Source organism: Solanum pennellii, chromosome 6 (assembly GCF_001406875.1).
Source record: "Solanum pennellii chromosome 6, SPENNV200".
NCBI lineage: Eukaryota > Viridiplantae > Streptophyta > Magnoliopsida > Solanales > Solanaceae > Solanum > Solanum pennellii.
Genome location: NC_028642.1, coordinates 25,379,456 through 25,401,463, shown reverse-complemented (window position 1 = coordinate 25,401,463; position 22,008 = coordinate 25,379,456). Strand labels below are relative to the sequence as shown.

The window sequence follows — 22,008 nt, the reverse complement described above, 5'->3', positions numbered from 1 at the left end:
TTTAGGGTACCTGCCTACAAGTCACCATATGAAAAACTATACTTCCATTCTCCAATCTCCATCCTTATCCAATCTTATGATGTTTGGTTTCCTGTTTGATGTTTTCTGTCCCAAAAACCGGATAAATTTTTATCCAGAGCTATTCTTACAGTTTCTATGGGATATTCTAACCACTCAGAAGAGGTGTGCCTTATATGATGTTTAAGCTCATAGGTTTTCTTGAGAACAGACATGCGGTGTTTCAAGAAGAACTCTTTTCATTCAAGAACAGTCAAGCCTCCTCAAACCCAATGTTCCTGGTCCTTAACCTAATACCACCAGTTGATGTCCACCCCTCATGTCCTTCTCAGTCAGTGTCACTTTCCACTGAGTCTCCTATGGTACCTCAACTTGTCATATCTCCTTAAACAATGGCTCACACTCCTATAGTACCTCTCTTAGTTATCCCTCTGAGGTACCAATAGCACCCTCGAAGAGATCAGGAAGGCTAAGTAAACAACTTCTATGAATGCAGGATTTTGTTACTCAACCCAAAACTAATATTTTTCTCTGTCCATTTGCAGCTCATCTTACTTTCACTCATTTATCATCCACTTATAGACAAGCTCTGCAGGCTTATTTAGTTGTTTGTGAACTTATATCCTTCAAAGAGGTTGTTGTTGACCCTTCTTGGGTAAAGGCTATGAAATTGGAAATTGCAACTCTATATGCTAATAAAACCTGGAGTAAAGTTGACCATCCATTTGGAAAGAAACCTATTAGGTGTAAGTGGATCTATAAGATAAAGTTTTATAACCTCAAGTACGATAGAAATATTCAAGGTCAAGCTTGTTGCTGAAAGATTCAGTCTAGTAAAGGAATTAAATATGGCGAGATATATAGTCCATCAGCCAAGATGGTGACTATTAGAGTTATGGTTTCTCTGGTTGCATGTAAAGGTTAGTATATCTATCAAATGAATGCACACAATAATTTTCTGAATGGTTATCTGCATGAGGAGTTTTATATGTAGATTCTTAATGGCTTTGCATACTAGTGGAGATCTAAAAGGTGTCAAAACTATAGAAGTCTTTGTATGGTCTAATGCATGCACGTAGGTAATGGAACTTAAATGTGATTGGGGCATTGGTGCATATGGGGTTCACAAAGAGTCACTGTGACTACTCACTCTACATTAAATAGACTAATGGTGATATTGTGGTACTCTTAGTTTATGTGGATTATCTACTAATTAGAAGAAGTAATTCTCAACAGCTCTGTAGGACTATGTGGGGGAGTCAATAAAACTTCAAGAGGAAGGATCTAGGTTAACTAAAATTCTTCCTATAGTTGAGTTTTCTAGATCTAGAAAGGGTATCTTAATGACACAAAGAAGTATGCTTTGGAACATATTTATAAGTCTAGGCTAAGAGGAATCAAAACTTCCTACACACCACTAGAGATAAATCACAAAATCACTTCTTTTGAGTATGATAAGCATGATAATGACAAAGGGACTAAAGGCTACAAAGTATCAAAGACTAGTAGGAAGACTTCCTCATCTCACCTTGACAATACTAGACCATGACTTCACTGTACAAGTTTTAACCCAATTCATGCATTGTGATAAAAAAATTCCACATAGAGGATGCACTCAGAGTGGTGAGATACATGAAAGATGCTAGCGGCTATCACAACACATAGGTATCCTAGATGTACCATGTAGTATAGGACCCGAGAGACCCCATACAAAAAAACTTAGCATTGATAACATAAGAAATAGAACAAAAGAAGTAAAATGCAATAGATTTATATTTTAAAAAAGGCGGAAGTCTAAAACACTTATCTCAATAGCTTTCTAGTACAATAAAATTAAATTGAGCCTAGCCCATACATCATGTCCAAATTAAGATAGAAAACTAAAACAATAAATTTTGTCCTCAAATGATGATGACTCGCCAAAGCTCAAGAATCTTGAAATCATCCACCAGCCACGAAAAATGTAATACCTCATATCTAAAATAGATAAGAAATCTTCAGGTGCAATAGACGATTACCATCGAGGGACCGTAGTCTGATCTACGACCCATACTATGCATCCGTAATTTGCTACTAAAGCTCCCTCAAAACTCGTAGAAAAAATTGACTAAGTATCGATCCACGGATAGACCTATGGTCCGTAAGTCAGACTATGGTTCGTAGTCTGTGTCAGTGCATCAAGACCCCATTTACCTATCCTCTAACACGAACCACACTTGACCAGTACAATCCATAGATTGACCTACTGACCATAGGTCTGACCTTAGGTGAAGATTAGCAGCCAGTTCATGGGGAAATGTTATGTGGTCAACTTCAAATGGTCATAACTCTTAGCAAAAAAATGAAATAGGTGTCCTATGACCTATAGTATGATAGATATTTTTAATTATTTTTCCAAAGCTACCGAGTTTTCTAAAACCAGACCTCAGGGTAAAAATTTATGCTCGTTATAGTGAAGGTCTGTCGAGCATACTCATTCCTACTTCATTTAACCCCTAAGATAAGTCGTTTTGACCAGAAAACATGAGATTTTAGTCAATTTAATCCTAGAAACATAACTAAAACTTACCTAAGTCAAATCATTAATCAAAACATAGAAAATTAGAAGCAAAATAGGAGAAAAAGGTCAAGAACCCTAGTTCAAGAACGCGGCAAGGTTCATCAGTTCCAGCCCCAAAACCCAAAGGTTTCTCTGTTGATTTTATCACCAGGTATGTGGGATTTAATTAATGGGTTCCTTACACCCATTAGATCCTTAGTTTTCAGTCAGTTTCTTGATTCCTATATCATGACTATATTTAGGGTTTCTAGAACTTTAGCAGATTACCATGAATTAGTTAGTTTTATGTTTCAAATCAGATAACCATGTTATTACTCAGATTATTGCATAAATTTCAGAACCCTATCTATGTATTTAGTTCTTAAATTACACATGCTAAGTTAGAAATTTCAGTTATCCAGTTATACATGACTCAGTTATTAATGCATTATTATCAGAATTATTATTGCATTCTCAGTTTGAATGTATAGTTTTGAGCTATCCAATATTTCTAGAAATTTAGTCATAATGTGTTAGTCATTTAATTCATTTGGAGTAGCATAATACCGAGTTGGACTAGGGTTAAGCATACCCAATAGTCCAGTTCAGACAGACTCTATTGAATTGACCATATTTACAGTTTAGTTAGTATTCAGTCTCAGCATGCTATAAATATGGTCATTGCATCTACTTAGCTCAGAATTCATTATATCGTGTTTAGAATATTATACTTGTTTTTGTGCTTGTTCAGTCTTATTTTATTTCAGTTTTATTCTATCTTACATGCTCAGTACCTTTCAAATACTGGCACATATGCATGCTAAATCTTCTCGTAATGTAGGTTCAGGTACTCAGCATCTAGATCATGCATAGATCAATTTCTAATCTCCGGTTCAGCAGAATCAGTGGTGAGTCCTCACTCTCCAGGACAATAGTCATGAGTTTCTTTTCAGTATTTAGTTCTATAGTTTTTGTTTTTCTAGACGTAGTTGGGGCTTATCCCAACATTTCTAGTCATTTAGAGGCTATTTTCAGACATAGTTAGTTTTAGCTTAGTATTGAGTTAATATTTTTTTTGTATTAAACTCATCAGTTTTCAAATATCTCAGTTATAGAATATGGGTATTCCCCGACTTTTCATTTTAAATTACGATTTAGCTTCCGCAATCAGTTTGTTATCTTTATTATTCTCATGATCATGCCAGCAGGGTTAGTTTTGGACCAATTGTGATCCTAGGTCCCATGGATGCATCTCGGGGGTATTATCGGGGCTTGAAAAACTTGGATCAAAGCTCTAGGTTTAAGAGTCCTAGTATGTCTGAAAATCCACACTAAGTAGAGTCCTTTTCATGGGTGTGAAGTGCACCACATCTAATGAGAGGGAGGCTATGAAGTGTGTTAGGAAAAACTTCACTTGCTTCTTACTCTTATTGTACATAAGGTATGATCTAATTCCATTCTAACTCGACATTCTACGTTTCAGATAATTCCTTCTCATAGAGCTAATGCAAGGAATGCGAATGCCATGAATGCAAATGCAACTCCTCCAATCTAAGGTCAGAAAGTCTCCAATGCTCAATTGAGGAATGACATTTAGATGTTGGCTCAGAGTGTCGCCAACACGAACAATTAGTGAGCTCAAGATCATGTGAATGAACATGGTGATTCTACAGCATCTAGGGTTCGTGACTTTGTTGGGATGAATCCGCCTATGTTTTTAGGATCGCAAACTAATGAGGATCCCCAAAATTTCTTGGATGAGATCAAGAAGCTCTTTGAGGTGATGCAGGTCACTGGAAATGATCGGGTTGAGTTGGCATCATACCAACTGAAAGATGTTGCTCATATCTAGTATACTCAGTGGAAGAAAAATAGGGGCACATATGCAGCTCCTATTACTTGGGATTGCTTTGCTGAGACGTTTTTGGACAGGTTTTTCACAATAGATTTTATAGGAGCAAAGGCCCAGGAATTCATGAACTTAAGGCATAGTAACATGACGTTCCAAGAGTATGGTCTCAAGTTTAACCAAATCTCCAGGTATGCTTCTCACATGGTTTCTGACTCCAAAGCTCACATGAATAAGTTTATGTTGGAGTGTCAAATTTGGTGAAAACTGAGTTTAGAAATGCTATTTTACTGGGAGATATGAACATATTTAGGCTTATGACTCATGCTTAGGAGGTTGAGGTTAATAAACTTAGGGAACAGACCAAGGAGAATAATAAGGCTGGGAATGGTAACTATGACTACTATCAATAGAATTTGAATGGTGGAAATAGCTCAGAGTCAACAGAAGTTTTCAGTCCCATACCCTTCGTTACCTAGTATTCCATCCTCCAAGAAAAGGTATGACCAGAAGGTTATATCACCAGGCTCTAAGTCTCAGGGAAGTGTTTCAGGCCCCAAGACTTACCCCACTTGCCTAAGTGTAGTAAGAACCATCCAGGAGAGTGCCTCGCATGAAAGGAAAAGATGTTTTGGGTGAGGTCAGTCTGGTCATAGGTTGAGGGATTTTCCTTCTAGACAATGTCAAAGAGGTGGTAATGGTAGAGCTCAGTCTACAACTTCAGCAACACTAGCAAGTCTCCCTACTCAGCAGGATAACTCAGCTGGTACATGTGGTGGTCAACAAAAGAATAGCTTGTATGCTCTTTAGGCTTGCCAGGATTAGAAAGGTTCTCCTGATGTAATCACTGGTACGTTACGAGTTTTTGACCTTGATCTTTATGCATTGTTATATCCAAGGGGTACTCTTTTTTTGTATCTCCTTACATATAAGTACAATTTAGTTTTAGTCCAGAAACTATCTCAGAACCTTTTTTAGTCTCTATCTACTTGGTTACCCAGTTATAGCTAGATTGGTATACAGAAAATGCCCTGTCATAGTCTCTCCAAAAGTCACCTCAGCAGATCTTGTAGAGCTAGATATTGTAGACTTCGATGTCATTATAGGCATGGATTGGTTATATTCCTGTTATGCCTCAGTCGATTGTAGAACTAGGATTGTTCATTTTCAGTTTCTAGACGAACCAATCTTAGAGTGGGAGGATAGTATCTTAGCGCCTATGGGTGGATTCATTTCTTACCTTAAGGCCATAAAGATGATTTCTAAGGTTTATATCTATCATCTAGTTTGGGTTAAGGATTCTAGCTCTGAAACCCTAACTCTTGAGTCAGTTCTAGTAGTCTGTAAGTTTCCAAAAGATTTTCTCAGAGTCCCTCTCAAAAGGGAAATCAACTTTGGAATTGATATCCTTCAAGATACCCAGCCTATTTAAATTCCTCCTTACAGAGGATATGCCTTGAGTTCCTTAAGGATTATGATATGAGTGTGAATTATCATCATGGTAAGGCGAATGTAGTAGCAGATCCTCTTAGACGATTATCTATGGGTAGTGTAGCCCATGTTGAAGAATAAAGTAAGGAACTAGTGAAGGTGTTCACAGGCTTGCTCTCTTGGGAGTTCGCCGTATGAGCATATCAGACAGTGGTGTAACAGTTAAGAATGGGGAAGAGTCTTCTTTTCTAGTGGAGGTTAAGGAAAAGCAAGACAGTGATCCAATCTTGCTTGAACTTAAAGGTGCAGTCTATAATTAGAGAGTGGAGGTTTTCTCTCAAAGGGGAGATGGTGTACTTCGCTACCAGGGTAGACTGTGTGTTCCTGATGTGGGCGAGTTGAGACAGCATATTCTTGCAAAAGCCCATAAATCCAGATATTTTATTCATTCAGGTGCCACTAAGATGTACTGCAATCTGCGGGAAGTTATTGGTCGAATGGCATGAAAAGGGATATAGCAGATTTTTTGAGTAAGTGCCCAATTACCGACAAGTAAAGGTAGAACATTAAAAACTAGGGGGTATGACTCAAGAGATCGACATTTCTACTTGAAAGTGGGAAGTAATCAATATGGATTTCATCACAGGGTTACCTAGTACTCGCAGACAGCATGATTCCATTTGGGTGATAGTTGATAGGATAAGTAAGTCTTCTCGCTTTTTGGCTGTCCAAACTATAGATTCGGCGGAGGACTATGTCAAGCTCTACATTAGTGAGATAGTCAGGTTGCAAGGGATCCCTTTGTCTATCCTCTTAGATAGAGGTCCTCAGTTTACCTCTCATTTCTGGAATTTATTTCAGAAGGGTCTTGGTACTCAGTTTAACCTTAGCACAGCATTTCATCCGCAGACAGATGGATACGCAAGCGTACCATTCAGACCCTAGTGGATATTTTGAGAGCTTGTGTGATAGATTTAAAGGGTAGTTGGGATGATAACCTTCCTCTTATTGAGTTCTCTTACAACAATAGCTACCACTCCAGCATTCAAATGGCCCCTTATGAGGCTTTGTATAGGTGTAGATATAGATCTCTTGTTGGTTGGTTTGAAGTAGGTGAAGCAGCTTTGATAGGACCAGATTCAGTTCTTTATGCTGTGGAGAAAGTGCAACTCATTACAAATAGACTTAAGACAACCCAGAGTCACCAGAAATCTTATGCAGATGTAACGAGAAAGGAACTAGAGTTCCAAGTTGATGATTGAGTTCTTGAAAGTGTCACCTATAAAGGCGGTGATTAGATTCGGAAAGAAAGAGAAGCTCAGTCCAGATATGTAGGCTCTTACAATATCTTGAAAATGGTGGGAAATGTGGCATATGAGTTAGAGTTGCCAGCAGAATTAGCAGCATTCCATCGGGTCTTCCACATCTCACTTTTAATGAAGTGTGTGGGTGATCCCGCCTCTATAGTGCCATTGAAAAGTGTGGTTGTGAAAGATAGTCTTTCTTATGAGGATGTACCAATTGAGATTCTTGACCATCAGGTCAGAAGGTTGAAAAATAAAAAAGTCGCTTCAGTCAAGGTTTTGTGGAGGAGTCAGTCTGTAGAGGGAGCTACTTGTGAAGCAGAAGCAACCATGAAAGTCAAGTATCCTCGCCTCTTTCCTTCCGATTCAACTCCAGTTTAAGATAATAGTTCCTCTTTAGTTTTTCAGTCATTCATGAGTAAGTTTTGTCTTAGAATCATGTTCCCTCTGTTTATACTTGAATTTTAACCGCATTTTCATGTTCTTGGAACTTAATCCATTCTGAAACTCAGTCCTCAGTATTTAGCAGTAGGGATTGCAACTCTCTCCCTCTATTTTATCTAGCTTATTCTTCATTCGAGAATGAATGTTTCCAAGGGTGAGATAATGTAACACCCCGTATCCAAAATAGACCAAAAATCAACTTTTCAAAAATTTGTAGGTGCAAACAATGGTTACCATCGACGGACCGTAGTCGGATCTATGGACTGTACTGTGCATCCGTCGTTTTCAACTGAAGATCCCCAAAAACTCAGCCCAAAATAAATCGACTAAGTGTCGATCGACGGACAAACCTACGATCCGTAAGTCAAACTATTGTTCGTAGTTTGTATTTGTTGATCAGACCCTATTTACCCAGCCTCTGACATGAACCACGATTGACCAATACGATCCATAAATGGATCTATCGATCGCAGGTTCGACCGTAGGTGAAGATTAACAGCCAATTAGGGGGAAAATATTCTTGATCAACTTCAAATGGTCATAACTCTTAGCACAAAATGAATTAGGTGTACTATGACCTATAATATGATATATAATTGAATCATCTTTCCATAGCCACCGAGTTTGATAAAATCAAACCTCCGAGTAAAAAATTATGCCTGTTTTAGTAAAGGTCTGTCCAGCGGACCCAAATGATGGACCGTCGATTGAACGACAGACCGCCAGTCCATGACTTCGATTGCTATGATAGCAAATAACTCACTGGTCTTTTGGTCTTTCCTTACTTTGCTTAACCCCTATGATACATCGTTTTGACCATAAATCATGAGATTTTAGTCATTTTAAGCCTAGAAACATAACTAAAACTTATCTATGTCAAATCATTAATCAAGACTTTAAAAATTAGAAGCAAGAAAGGAGAAAAAAGTCAAGAACCCTAGTTCAAGAACGCAACAAGGTTGCATCAGTTCCATCCCAAAAACCCAAAGGTTTCTCTGTGGATTTCATAACCATGCATGTGGGATTTCACTAGTGGATTCCTTTCACTCATTTAGATACCTAGTTTTAGTTAGTTTCTTGATTCCCATATCATGACTAGACTTAGGGTTTCTAGAACTTCAGCAGATTACCATGAATTAGTTAATGTTATGTTCCAAATTAGATGACCTTGTTGTTACTCAGATTATTCAGAAATTTCAGAACACTAGCTATGTATTTCTTAGTTCTTGAATTGCACATGATAGGTCAGATATTTCAGTTATCTAGTTATACATGCCTCAGTTCTTATTGCATCATTATCAAAATTATTGTTTCATTCTGAGCTTGCATGTTCAGTTTTGATCTATCTAGTATTTACAGAAATTTAGTCATGATGTGTTAATCACTTAATTCAATGGGAGTATCAATACCGAGTTGGACTAGGGTTCAACGTACCCAATAGTCCCAGAACTACTAGCCAAGTACGTTTTAAGTCCCCCTTGTGGGCATCAGTTTATGATAACACCATCATGTCTTTATACCTCTAGAAGGCTATATTTAGGTCCTCTCAATGGGGCGTATACATCAAAATCCACATTTAGCTCATATGGTTTTATTATCAGTTATTAGTAGCTCCCACAGTTCAGACAGAATCTATTACGTTGACCATATTTACATTCAGTTAGTATTCAGTCTCAGCAGGTTATAAATTTGGTCATTGCATCAAGTTAGCTCACAATTCAGTATCTCATGTTCAGAATATTATACTTTCTTTTGTGCTTTTTAAGTCATGTTTTATTTCAGCTTTATTCTATCCTACATGCTCAGTGTCTTTCAAGTATTGACGCATACGTGCGCTACATCTTCTCGTGATGTAGGTTCTCGTACTCAGCATCCATATCACGGTTAGATCGATTCCTGATCTCCAGTTACGCAGAATCAGTGGTGAATCCTCATTCTCTGAGGACAATAGCCATGAGTTTCTTTTCAGTATTTAGTTGTTTAGTTTCAGTTTTGCTAGACTTAGTTGGGGCCTATACCATTTTTTCTAATCAGTTAGAAGCCATTTTCAAATATAGATAGTTTCAGCTTGGTACTGAGTTAATATTTTCTTTGTATTAAACTCATCAGTTTTCAAATATCTCTGTTATAGAATATGGGTATTCCCCATCTTTTCATTTTAAATTATGATTTAGGATTCGCAATCAGTTTATTATCTTTAGTATGCTCATGATCATGCCAACAGGGTTAGCTTGGGACCACTTGTGATCCTCGATTTCGTGTCTGCGTCTAGAGGATAATATAGGAGCATAATAAAACTGAAAAACATGACTATCGGACCGTACTTTTGGGAAAACGTAGGTATAAAACATTTAAATCATGTCAAAAGAGAAAATTTCATGAGATGCAATTGAACAAGCTAAAACATGATATAAAAGGGTTAGAAAACATAAGTCATAAAACATGGTTAATGCAAGCTAACATCATTTGAAACTTTTGAACACATATGAGATACTTCTTGTAGTAACCTTAGTTCATTATTAATGTGGGACGTATCCTTAACCGACCTATAGACCATGTGAGTTATAAGATGATTTGTTGATGTCTCCCACACATAAAAGGGTTTTTCTACTTGCAAGTTAAGGACCATGAACTTCTCGCTTAGGTGGATCCACTATCTTACGCTATCTAGACAATCATCCTATGGAGGCACAATAGGTAAGGGATAAGGAGATTGCTTCTAGAAACTCGACCTCTACTAATGGGAGAGCTTCCATCTCCCAGATCCTATCGGTGCTAAGCATAAATTCCATTGAATAGTCATTTCTTACTTGTTCTTATTATCCATGGAAGGGATCGTCATCTTGTCAATCAAAGATAATTCATTATCCATGGAAAGGTATACAAGCTAGATTTCATTAGGATAATCTGAATCTTTGATTCAATTAGGTGAGAGAAGACCTTTCAACCTTACAATCCTTAATATGAGAGAAAACCTTTCATAATCATTCTTTTATGTGTTTATGAGAAATTCTTTTAATAACACAACAACAATAACAACATCATTGATACTTTACTCTCAAAGAATCCTTAATATATTTGAATAGATTTCCTAAGAACATGCATCATTCAATAATTTACCTTTCAAGGATCAAAACCCACTTTAAATTATCAATATTTCGGAAACATGGGTTTGATATGGATTTCATCATCAAGTCATACAATTCTTTCAACACATGCTTAATTTCATAAAACTCTTCCTTTATAATCAAAATCCCACATTATATACACATGACTTGGAATACATGAGGGTTACATGGATTCATAGTTAAATCACCCTAAAATCATATTATTTCATCAATTTTCATTCATAAGAGATCATAAGTCAATCATTTAAATCAATAATTAATAGAACTCATGACAATTGAAGAAACCCTAACTCAATTTGGAAAATTCTAACTTTGAAAATAGAGGACTTTTGAAACTCCATGAATGGAAGGAATCCATAGGTGAAAACTATCATACCTTGAAGTCGATTGCTAATCTTCAATGGAGGAATTGAGACTTGACTTGAAACTCTAGGTTGAATCCTTGTTCTTCAAGCTTTCTAGAGAGAAATATGTGAGAGTTCTTCTTTTTGGTAAATTTGGAGACAATGAAGTTAATGAACTAATTTGGGGTTTGAATCACTTATATATGGGTCTTAGTGAAAGATTAAATGACATAGTATAGAGAAAAAATAATCAGGAAAAGACCCAACTACCACTAAACTTAACTATCGAACCACCACTTGCGGCCACGACCGGGGGATCGTGGATTGGACGATGGGTCAACCTGCATGAACGACCGTTGTGCATGATTAGAAACTTATTTTTGGGGCCCTTGACCTAATTACACCTGTCCATGGACCGTGGTCTGACCGACAGTCTATTGATCAGATCGTGGTTCATGGACTTTGAGGATCCTAGGGGTGACATGTCCACTAACCACTCTATCTGTAGTTCTAGCCACTGACCATGGTTGGTGACACGCCCTGAGGCTACCCCTGGGCATAAATATATGACCTACGATCACGAGTGACCCCAATCTAATCATGAGTTGGTATATCATAAGCAAACTGAACAAATCTATGAAAAGATAAGCTTATGCGGAAGCTAAAGCATGAGATAACAGAATAATAGGGGATACCAAATACTAGTCTATATATATATATANCTTTAACTCTTAGGGAATACTTAGTTCCCTTATAGATTTAGATATATGAACTCAACTCTTTACTTAACTTAACTTGAAACTTTAACTCTTAGGGAATACTTGGTAGCTTTTGAGAAATGAACTCAACTCTTTACTTGAATTGATCTTTAAGTCTTAAAAGGAAAGTGAAAACATTTGTGAAAGACTTTAGTAAACTTTACCTAGCCTTGCTTCTTAACTTCTAGACATGGCTTTTAACCTCTTTGACTCTGGCCTTATTTTCCTTGAATTAAATTATGGATTCAAGGATCATGCTGTCACATTTATTTAAGATTTCATGCTGTTTATATGTACCTTAGAGTGTTGGAAAAATTAGGAAAGAGGGGTACATCACTTAGGAACTAGTTGTTGACACCCAATTTTGACCCTCCACGATTGTAATTAATTAGCAAGCTTTCTCAATCTCAAAACGACTTAAAATGGTTAGTTCTATGAAATTAAGAACATATATATACATACATATATATATACATATATATATACACACATATATATATATGTATATATACAAACACACACACACACACACACACACATACACACACACACACACACACATATATATATATATATATTTACACACACACACACACACAGAGAGNGTCCCAGCTAACCCTAGAAAACTGAAATTGAAATAAAAGACTAAATCTGAAAATATGTCTATTGTCCTTGAAGTATGAGAAGTCACCATTTAATCTACTCAATATGAATCGGGAAACACGTTATCTATTTGTTGAAGACCTAAACCTACATTATGAAAAGATGTAGCACAAAGTATACATTGTTACTTGGAAGGTACTTAGCATGCAGGATAGGATAAAAAAAACAGAACATATAAGTTGAACAAAGCAATGACATGATCTAAACATGAAAAGATACTGACATATACTAAAAAGAATTGAGTTACTGACCAAGTACATAACATGCTAAGACTGAATATTAAAGTATAATTGGAAACCTGATCAAATACACTAGACTCTAACTATGGGAGCTACTATTGACCGACATAAAACAACGTGAGCTAAACAAGGAGTCTGATGTATACGTCATATTAATAGGACCACATATACCTTGCTAGGGGTATAAAGGAATGAATGGTGTGATCACTAAAACCGATACCCGTAGTGGGGTAGTTCTAGGACTATGAGGTACGTTGAACACTAGTCCAACTTGGTGCTAAGCCTACTCCAAACTTAACATATGATACATTATATATGAAATATTGAATATCTCAAAATACTGACATACAAATCTGAGAATGGAACAATTATATACTAATAATGTGACATTCAAACTAATGAATGTATATATGTTTTACTGACTTAGCAAGTGTAATCCATAAACTAAGATAATCCACACAACGAGGGATCTGAGTTTCGTGCAAAGAACTAAAAAAATATTCCACGAAAACATGATAAATCTTATTAGGAATACTCTAACAGCTAAATCACAACTACTATCTAAGGTTTTAGAAACCTAAATCTAAGCAAGATATAGTGAACCAAGAATCTGACTAAATTTAAAGGACTTAATGGATCAAAGTACTCCACCAATGAAATCCCTCATACCTGGTGATAAAATTCATGGAGAAATATTTTAATTTTAGGGCTAGAACTTAAGAAATATTGTCGCATTCTTGGATATGTTTTGAGACGCCCCTTTCTCCTCTTTTGTTCTAAACTTTGTGAATTCTAGAGTATAATGGTTTAGGGTAAAATTTGACTAGAATAATAGTCTAAAACTCAAGAAATGAAGTAGTTTAAGTATGAAATAATTAGGAAAGAGACTCAACTACCTCGATATAAAAAGTTGACTGGCCCATCGACAAAGCTGGCTAACGGGCTGTCAGTTGACTGATCATCCATCCTGTCAGTCATCGTTTGGCTATTAGAGAGATGAAATATGGGTTCTAAAATGAAAAGTCGACTATACCATCGATGGAGGTGACTAACAAGCTGTGAGTTGACTAATGGTCCATCCTTTCAGTCATCGTTTGGTTGTCAAAGGACTAAAATCTATGTTATGAAGTTAAAAGGTTATTCGCCAATCGATAGAGTTGACTGACGAGTCGTGAGTCAACTGATGGTATGTAGGTGGCCGTCGTCAGTGGCACCTCTAACATCAAAAATATATGGAATTTTTCCTTCCTTGAGTCTGGGGTGTTACAATATCTCCCCTTGGGAACATTCGTCCTCCAATGAAGACTTAACTAGCTGGGTATGGAGGGACGAAGCTGCAGTCCCTACTACTAAGTACTAGAAATCGATATCTGACTGAACTGAATTCCAAGAAAATAAAAATATGCTGAAAATGCAAGAACAACTTAAGGAACAAGGTACTAATACAGAATTTACACACGAGTAAACTGAAAGACTGGAGAGGAACTGTTGTCTCCAGCTTAAATAAAATTGGAAGCAAAGCGATGAGGATACTTGGCCTTCATGGTTGCTTCTGCTTCCCAAGTAGCTCCCTCTACGTACTGACTCCAAACTTGTCAAATCTCATCACCCCCTTCATAGGTGATGCTTTCTGGAAAACCCAATCATCTATTCCAAACTCTACGTTCCTTTTTTTCTTTATCTGCATAGGACTTGTGTCTTAAGTTTATTTCTAACAAGCTGGACTTTTTCCTATATCTTCATAAACGGAATACGGCCCAATCAAGGTTGCTTCATCTACTCATCCATCTTAGGAATACATAAGTGAGCATCACCCCTTTAGGAGTAAGCCTCTACTCTCTATTTATAGACTACACCATCCAATTGAAGCAGTATAGGATCACTCTATATTTTGTTTTATCCTCCGCTACCAATGGAAATTCTGATATATTCTGAATTATCACACCACCATCTGATGTGTATGACTAAATCCTAAGCGACCATGCCGATGAACATATTTTTCTAATTCCTTCCCTGTTTCCTTAAATTACATCACAATACCCTTTAGAGATTAATTTTATGGCCTTAAGGTAAGAGATAATTCAACCAATAGGCATTGAGATACTACCCTTCTATTCTAATATTAGCCTGTTTTGGAGTTGAACGATCCTAGTTTTACAATCAATTGAGGCACATTAGGGATGTAACCAATACATGCCTAGAATGATATCAAAGTCTACAATTTCTAACTCTACATTATCTACTAAGGTGACTATCTAAGAGACTGGTGACAGGGCAATTTTGTATACCCATCTTGCTATAACTGGGTCACAAACTTGGGTAGAGACTGAGAAGGGTTTTGAAAGAGTTTCTAGACTGACACGTAAGATTACTGCTATAAGGAGAGTTACAAAGTAAGAGTAGCCCTTGGATTTAACAAAGCATAAACATCTGAGGAAAAACTTGAATGGTACCAGTGATCTGAAACACATAACGTCAAATTAGAAATGAGAAGTTGAATCATACCTTACGCACAACAAGAGTAGCAAGAAAGTGAAGTTTTCCTAAAACACTTTGAAGTCTCCATCTCATTAGATGTGGTGCCCTTCACACCCATGAAAAGAACCCTACTTAATGCGGATTTTAGACATCCTAAGATTCTTAAACCTAATGCTCTGATACTAAGTTTGTCATGCCTCTAGGCTACCCCATGAGCGTAAACATGGGGCCTAGGATCACGATATACCCGACATATCGTAAGCAAACTGAACAAATCTATGAAAAGATAAATTGATGTGGAAGCTAAATCATGAGACAGTTGAATCATGGGGAATACACAATACTATTTTTAATATGTATAAAATTCTAAGAGTTCAGTGATATTGAACAATCACTCAAAAGTTAACGGTGAATCTAAACTATGTCCTAAAAAGTCTCTAACTAACTAGAGTTGTTGGGACATGTCCCAAGTAACCCTAGCAAAATTGAAACTAAAATGAAAGACTAAATCGGAAAATATGTTTATTATCCTCAAAGTATGAGGACTCATCACAAAAGTTGTTGAATGTTGATTGGGAACCGATCTACGCGTGATCTAGATCTTGAGGACCTGAACTTACATCATGAAAATATGTAGCGTAGAGTATGTGTCAGTACTTGGAAGGCATTGAGCATGCAGGATAGGATAAAATATGAAAAAAACATATTAGGTGAACAAAGCATAAGTTAGAAACAACATAATCTAAACATGAATGTAAATATTGAGATACACTAAAAAGAACTAAACTGCATGCAATAAAAAAGTACATAACATGGTGAGACTGAATACTAAAGTATAATTAGAAACCAGGTCAAATGCACTAGAGTCTGACTATGGGAGCTAATATTGACCGACATAAAACCATATGAACTAAACATGGAGTCTGATGTATACGCCTCATCAAGGCATGAATGGCGTGATCATTAAAACTGATGCCCACAGAGGGGACTTATAAACCTAGGGGGCACATCATTTTGAAACTTTGAGGGTACGCTGAACCCTAGTCCAACTTGGTGCTAAGACTACTCCCAAATGAATATGTATATGATACATTATGATTGAAATATTGAATAGCTCAAAATACTGATATGCAAATCTGAGAATGCAACAATTATATATTGATAATGTGACATTCGAAAATTAAAGCATGTATACATGTTTAACTGACCTAGAATGTGTAATTTATTAACTAAAAGAATCTACACAACTAGGGTTCTGAGTGTTATGCAAAGAACTAAGCAATGATTCCATGAAAACATAATTATCTGATTAGGAATACTCTAATAGCTAAATCAAAACTACTATTTAAGGTTTTAGAAACCCTAGGTCTAAGAGAGATACAACGAATCAAGAATCTAACTGAATTCTAGGGACCTATGGATGAAAGGAATCTACCAGTGAAATTCCACAAATCTGGTGACAAAATTCATGGAAAATAATGCAATTTTGGGGCCGGAACTAAAGAAAACTTGTTGCATTTTTGGAAGGGTTTTGAGTCACCTCTTTCTCCTCTTATTTTCTATGTTTTGTGAACTCTATAGAATAATGGTTTAGGGTAAAATCTTACTAGAATAATAGGCTAAAAATTTTCAAAACGAAGTAGTTTAGGGATAAAATAATTAGGAAAAAGACCCAATTAACCCTAAAAAAAATTTGGCTGGCCCATCGATAAAGTTGAATGACAGGTCATAAGTCGACTGATAGTCCGTCCTGTCAGTCCTTGTTTGGCTTTCAGAGGGCTGAAATCTGGCTTTCTGAAACTAAAAGTCTACTGTCCCATCAACAAAGCTAATTGATGGGTCATGATTCGAATAATAGTCTATCCTATCAGTCGTTGTTTCGCTATCAGGGGGCTGAAATCTGGTTTCTGAAACTAAAGGTTGGTTGGCCCATCGACGGAGCTGACTGACTGGCCTTGAGTACACTGACGATCCGTGGTGACCTCCGTCAGTGGCACCTACAAGTTTTGAAAATCTGGAATTTTTCCTTCCTCGAGTTTGTGGTGTAAAAGTTCACCTCCGTGGGTGGAACCTGCATATTCTTGAAATCAATTATCTTACACTCTTTCGGATCCAATGTGTTACAATACCTCAAGACTATAAATGTCACCTAAACAAACTACAAAACTTACTGTCTACTGTAACTAACTGAGGAGCATGTGTAGAACCCAGGTGGTCAACCACATCATATTTAGTGAAGTTTGGAGGTGCTTTAGTGTCTTGGAAATCTAAGAAGAAAGAAAAAGTGTCAAGAAGTGCAACTGAGGCAGAGTTCAGAAGCATGGCTACTTGTGCAGCTGAGATCGATAACTTGGTTATTAGGCTTATACAAAGAGCTAGGAGTTAGTGTTAATCTTCCTGTGCATATGATGCATGACAATAAGGCAACCATTCAAATAGCTGCTAATCTAATCTTTCATGAGATAACTAAACACGGAGACATTGATTGCCACTTTATAAGAGAGAACTTGTCGAGGATTGTTGAAAACCAAACACATCAACTAGCTAATTTATTGACTAAAGGTTTGGGAACGGCACAAATAACTTTCTGATGAGTAGACTTGGAATGACAAATGTGTTTCAACCATAAGCCTGAGGAAGAGTATTAACTAATGTAAACGGTTAAGCAAGCTATATGGTTGAGTTAGTTAACTAATGAGATATAGTTAGTTAGAAATATGTGTAGTTGGCATTAGTTGGTTCCTGAGTCATATTGACTAACATAAATACATAATGTTTATAGATTCAATGTGACAAGTATGACGATTCAATCAATGTGATCCTTTCTTCTTCCTCTCTTCTCTTACTGTGAAGTTTAACCTCCAGGTATGGAGCTATCACTATTCACTTCCGTCAGCAGAACGAGGTACCAAGTAATTTTGTCCACCAAAGTTAGAACAGATGAAATGAATCACCTAATGTTTTAATCTCCACTGGGTAGTAGACAAGTATTTTATACCCAATAAATCACCAACTCTGCTGATAACCTGGACAAAGCAACGACTTGTCAGTAACTAGTCAACATCTACATTGCTTTTCTTTCTCGTAAGATATTACTACATTGGCCAATGAGACAATATTCTCGCAAGAATAAATAATTGCGACACCACTACACATTTGCCCCTAATATGATTATTGTATGAGTTGGAAATACGTAAACATAACATAAAGCAAGCCATCTCAGTGTTTCAGTATTCTTTTTTTTTTCCTCACGGAGATTATATATGACCAGGTCGTTATTATTCACGATGTAGTTTCTCAAAACCCATCCACCACCCTAGGATGGATTTGGGAAAAGGTGAAAAATATATCAAGTCTGGCATTTAAGTTTATGTTTGGCCGTGGATATTTTTCACCTATTTGCAGAAATTATTCCAAAAAAAGTGGTTGGACATAGAACTGTTACAATTCTTCAAAATTCAATCAAATCACTAATAAAAATTCATAAACAACTTCAATTGTATGCATGCCCAAATGGAAAATACAATAATTATCAATTTTATTTTTTCCAAATTTCACAATTCTAATGTTCAAACGCCCACATAGATGGCAGAAATGTATGCGTGACATATCTTTCTGCTGAGAAACTGAAAAGTGACCAACTCATCCTAATATGGTGTACAAAAGTTCAAATGAATGTAGAGGCAGATCAAAGCCAGATTTTGTGGATCCAATTGTACCCAGCCCATTGAGTCTACAAGGTAACAATTATTATCAACCATTAATGGTAAATGTCAAATTCACTAATGAATTCAACCCATATTGGTAACATCCCGGTTTCTCTTAAGTAAGAAGTAAGTCAAGTTCCATTAGCTCCTCTAACTTGTCAGTATGTGATGCATTAAGTTGATAGTAAAAGAAGAAAATGGAGTAGAAAAAAATTCGAGTGAAAAGCATGCATGTGTATGAATTTGAAGTTCATGATAATTAACGAGGGTATAGCGCTTAAGAGAAGGAAAAGAAATTGAAGAGCAAGCTCTAACCTCCAATGCTTTGATTAGATCTTCCTTTGAGTGGGCAGCAGAAATACATATGCGTGCTCTGGCCAAAAGTAAAGGGGTGGCTGGAAAAGCAACTACCACAACGGCTACCTAAAGTAACAGACCATGCAGTGAGTCTTAAGAGATCAGATAGATACAAGTCGGATCATGTTCTTTTCACATAAAGGTAGATAAGGATAAAGAGAAGAAACTGTACATTCTGTTTCAGACACTCTCGTGAAAAAGCCGGTAATTTTGCAATATTATAGAGCATTATGGGCATCACAGGTGAATCATAGTCACCCAGAACATCAAACCCCATCTTCTGCAGTTCAGACCGGAAGAAGTTGCTATTTTCACGTAGGCGTGCTATTTTTTGAGCTCCTATAAAAATGAATTCAATAATGGTTTAGGAGTAGTCAGAATCTGAAAGGAACATAGAATTACAAGAAAGAACCTTCTACCTCTTTTTGAACCATCTTCACCAAGCAAAACCTTAATAGCAGAAATGATTTGTTGAGCAGCTGGAGGTGATATGGATATTGCATATACATGCGCAGGACAAGTATACTTCAAATATTCAATGACTTCCTGACATTGTCATCTTAATGTTACAGCCATACATTACAAATTACACTATCAAATCTACCAAACAAAAATCTCAAAAGTGGAAGGTAAATTACAATAGAAGTACGTAGTAAATAAGTTTCCACTTTTTAATGGTTTACTGTCAGTTTCGAACATGATTTGTTCTAAGTCCATTATGATCCTTTACCGGAGTGCAAAGTAGATAGATATATATGAAGGTGTGGAGGACACAAACTAGGGTAGAACATCATAGTGCTATGGTTGTAGTTCGAAGGTAGTATTATTTTGTTGTGTTATTGTTCTGCTGCTATATATGTCGTTTAGTATCTCTTGTACTTTCTTACTTTTTTTAGTCTGTTTTTGACTTGAGCTATGGAGCTATCGAAACAACCAGCTCTAAGGTAGAAGTAAGGTCTGCTAAGTAAACTTTCCCTTCTACAAACCCCATACACTGGATATATTAATGTTGTTGCTTTAATTGGGTAATTATTATTAATTAAGAGTAGAATGAAAAGATGATAATATAAAATAGTATAGCCATGATAAATCTGTTGATACTCCAAAATAGCACAACTAGGTTACATGTTCAATTTCATGATGTAATTTAAGTAGATAATCATACGATTAAATAAATCATTATATTTTGTTTTTCTTGAATCATTTGCATCAAACTAGTAATGATATATAAAGCTAGTTCAGTAGCCTACCTTGGATCCTGCAATATAACCCCCACAGGATCCAAATGCCTTAGTGAAAGTTCCCATCATAATATCGACATTTGCAGTATCAATTCCCAATAGCTCACATACCCCCTTTCCTGTTTTACCAACTGCTCCAATGCTGTGAGCCTCGTCCACATATACATATGCCTGCGTCAAGAAGATCAAAGACGCATGAGAAATACGTTATATTTATATAACAAATCCAAAAATGTATGTAATAGAAATATAGTCTTTCTTTCTGATAATGAAACCCTAAAGTGAAAGATGGTTAGTGTATTAATAAGAAGTTGAAGTTGTTCTTCTTGTTCTTAGGAAAATCAATTAAGATGAAAATAGTTTCAAAGAAGTAATTAAGTACCTTGTACTTCTTGCATATGGCAACAATCTCTGAAAGCTTGCAAAGCTCCCCCTCCATGCTATATATGCCTTCCACCACAACAATTATCTTAGTCCACCGTCTATGATTTCGGGGCTGTCCCTCAGCAATGTTCTCTCGTAAAACTCTCTCCAAATGCGATGGTTCTAGAGAAAGAAGGCAATGAGAAATTATACCTTCTTTTCCAAATCATATTTGTACTAACAAGGAGAAGGGACAGTACATTCTTAAAAACTTACTATTATGTTGAAAAACACGAATAGTCGCTCCAGATCCTCTAGCTCCATTGACAATAGAGCTGTGATTTAGAGAATCACTAATAATCAAACCTCCCTGCAATGACCTTAGCTATTTGAAGCTATAAAAATGAAAATGATAACTTAAACACAATGATACAGATAGTAACACTATGTACCTCTCCTATCAAGACAGGAAGCACAGCTGAGTTTGTTACGTAACCCATGCCAAAAACAATAGCAGCTGGTTTTCCAACAAATTTAGCCACATGCTCCTCTAATTCAGTATGTATTATTGTGGTTCCTGTTTTAGCAAATAATGACCTTTATGAAGAAGGTTCCCCTCCCTACTCTAAAAAGATGCACATGAGAAACTTGCCTACCTCCATCAACTCGGCTACTACAAGTGCTTGCGGAAAATTTTTTCAAACACTCAATTGTCCGAGGAGAACAATATTCATCAAATGCAGCAAAACCAAGATAATTATATGATCCCAAGTTGAGGCACCTAGACACATTTTTCGTCCGCCTGCACAATTCGAGTTTCTTTTGATTGAGAAAATGAAAAAAAAAAGTATTTAACTACATACTTTTACCCCTAAAATACATGTCTTTTATAAAGGAAAAGGCTCCGAAATAGCTCATATTTACCCTTAAATTATATTTCGACTCAAAACTACCCTTTCCGTCAAACTATTTGTTCAAAGCTACCCCTCTTATTAAAGAAAGTTGCGAAATGTCACATTGAATACCAATACTAAATAATCTTTTTTCCCACTACCACATACACTAAATCCCTAAATACTGATTACTTTTTTTTCCCCTCATTTCATTATTTTCAAGAACTATTTCACCCCTTCCCCCCCCCCCCC

At 36.5% G+C, this 22,008-nt stretch overlaps 1 protein-coding gene across 1 annotated transcript in view; it reads right to left on the bottom strand.

Annotated features, from left to right (window-relative positions):
• Positions 1 to 17,873: 17,873 nt before the first annotated feature.
• The window catches only part of LOC107022753 (long chain base biosynthesis protein 2a-like), an 11,488-nt gene continuing 7,353 nt past the window's right edge, over positions 17,874 to 22,008 (bottom strand). Inside the window, exons 3-11 of the mRNA XM_027918080.1 lie at positions 21,520 to 21,665; positions 21,316 to 21,440; positions 21,140 to 21,233; positions 20,883 to 21,046; positions 20,510 to 20,671; positions 19,679 to 19,805; positions 19,432 to 19,598; positions 19,218 to 19,325; positions 17,874 to 18,221 (exon numbers count right to left, since the gene is read on the bottom strand). Of these exons, the coding sequence (XP_027773881.1) occupies positions 18,150 to 18,221; positions 19,218 to 19,325; positions 19,432 to 19,598; positions 19,679 to 19,805; positions 20,510 to 20,671; positions 20,883 to 21,046; positions 21,140 to 21,233; positions 21,316 to 21,440; positions 21,520 to 21,665 (1,165 nt within the window). The 3' untranslated portion in view covers positions 17,874 to 18,149. The remainder of the gene's footprint in view (positions 18,222 to 19,217; positions 19,326 to 19,431; positions 19,599 to 19,678; positions 19,806 to 20,509; positions 20,672 to 20,882; positions 21,047 to 21,139; positions 21,234 to 21,315; positions 21,441 to 21,519; positions 21,666 to 22,008) is intronic.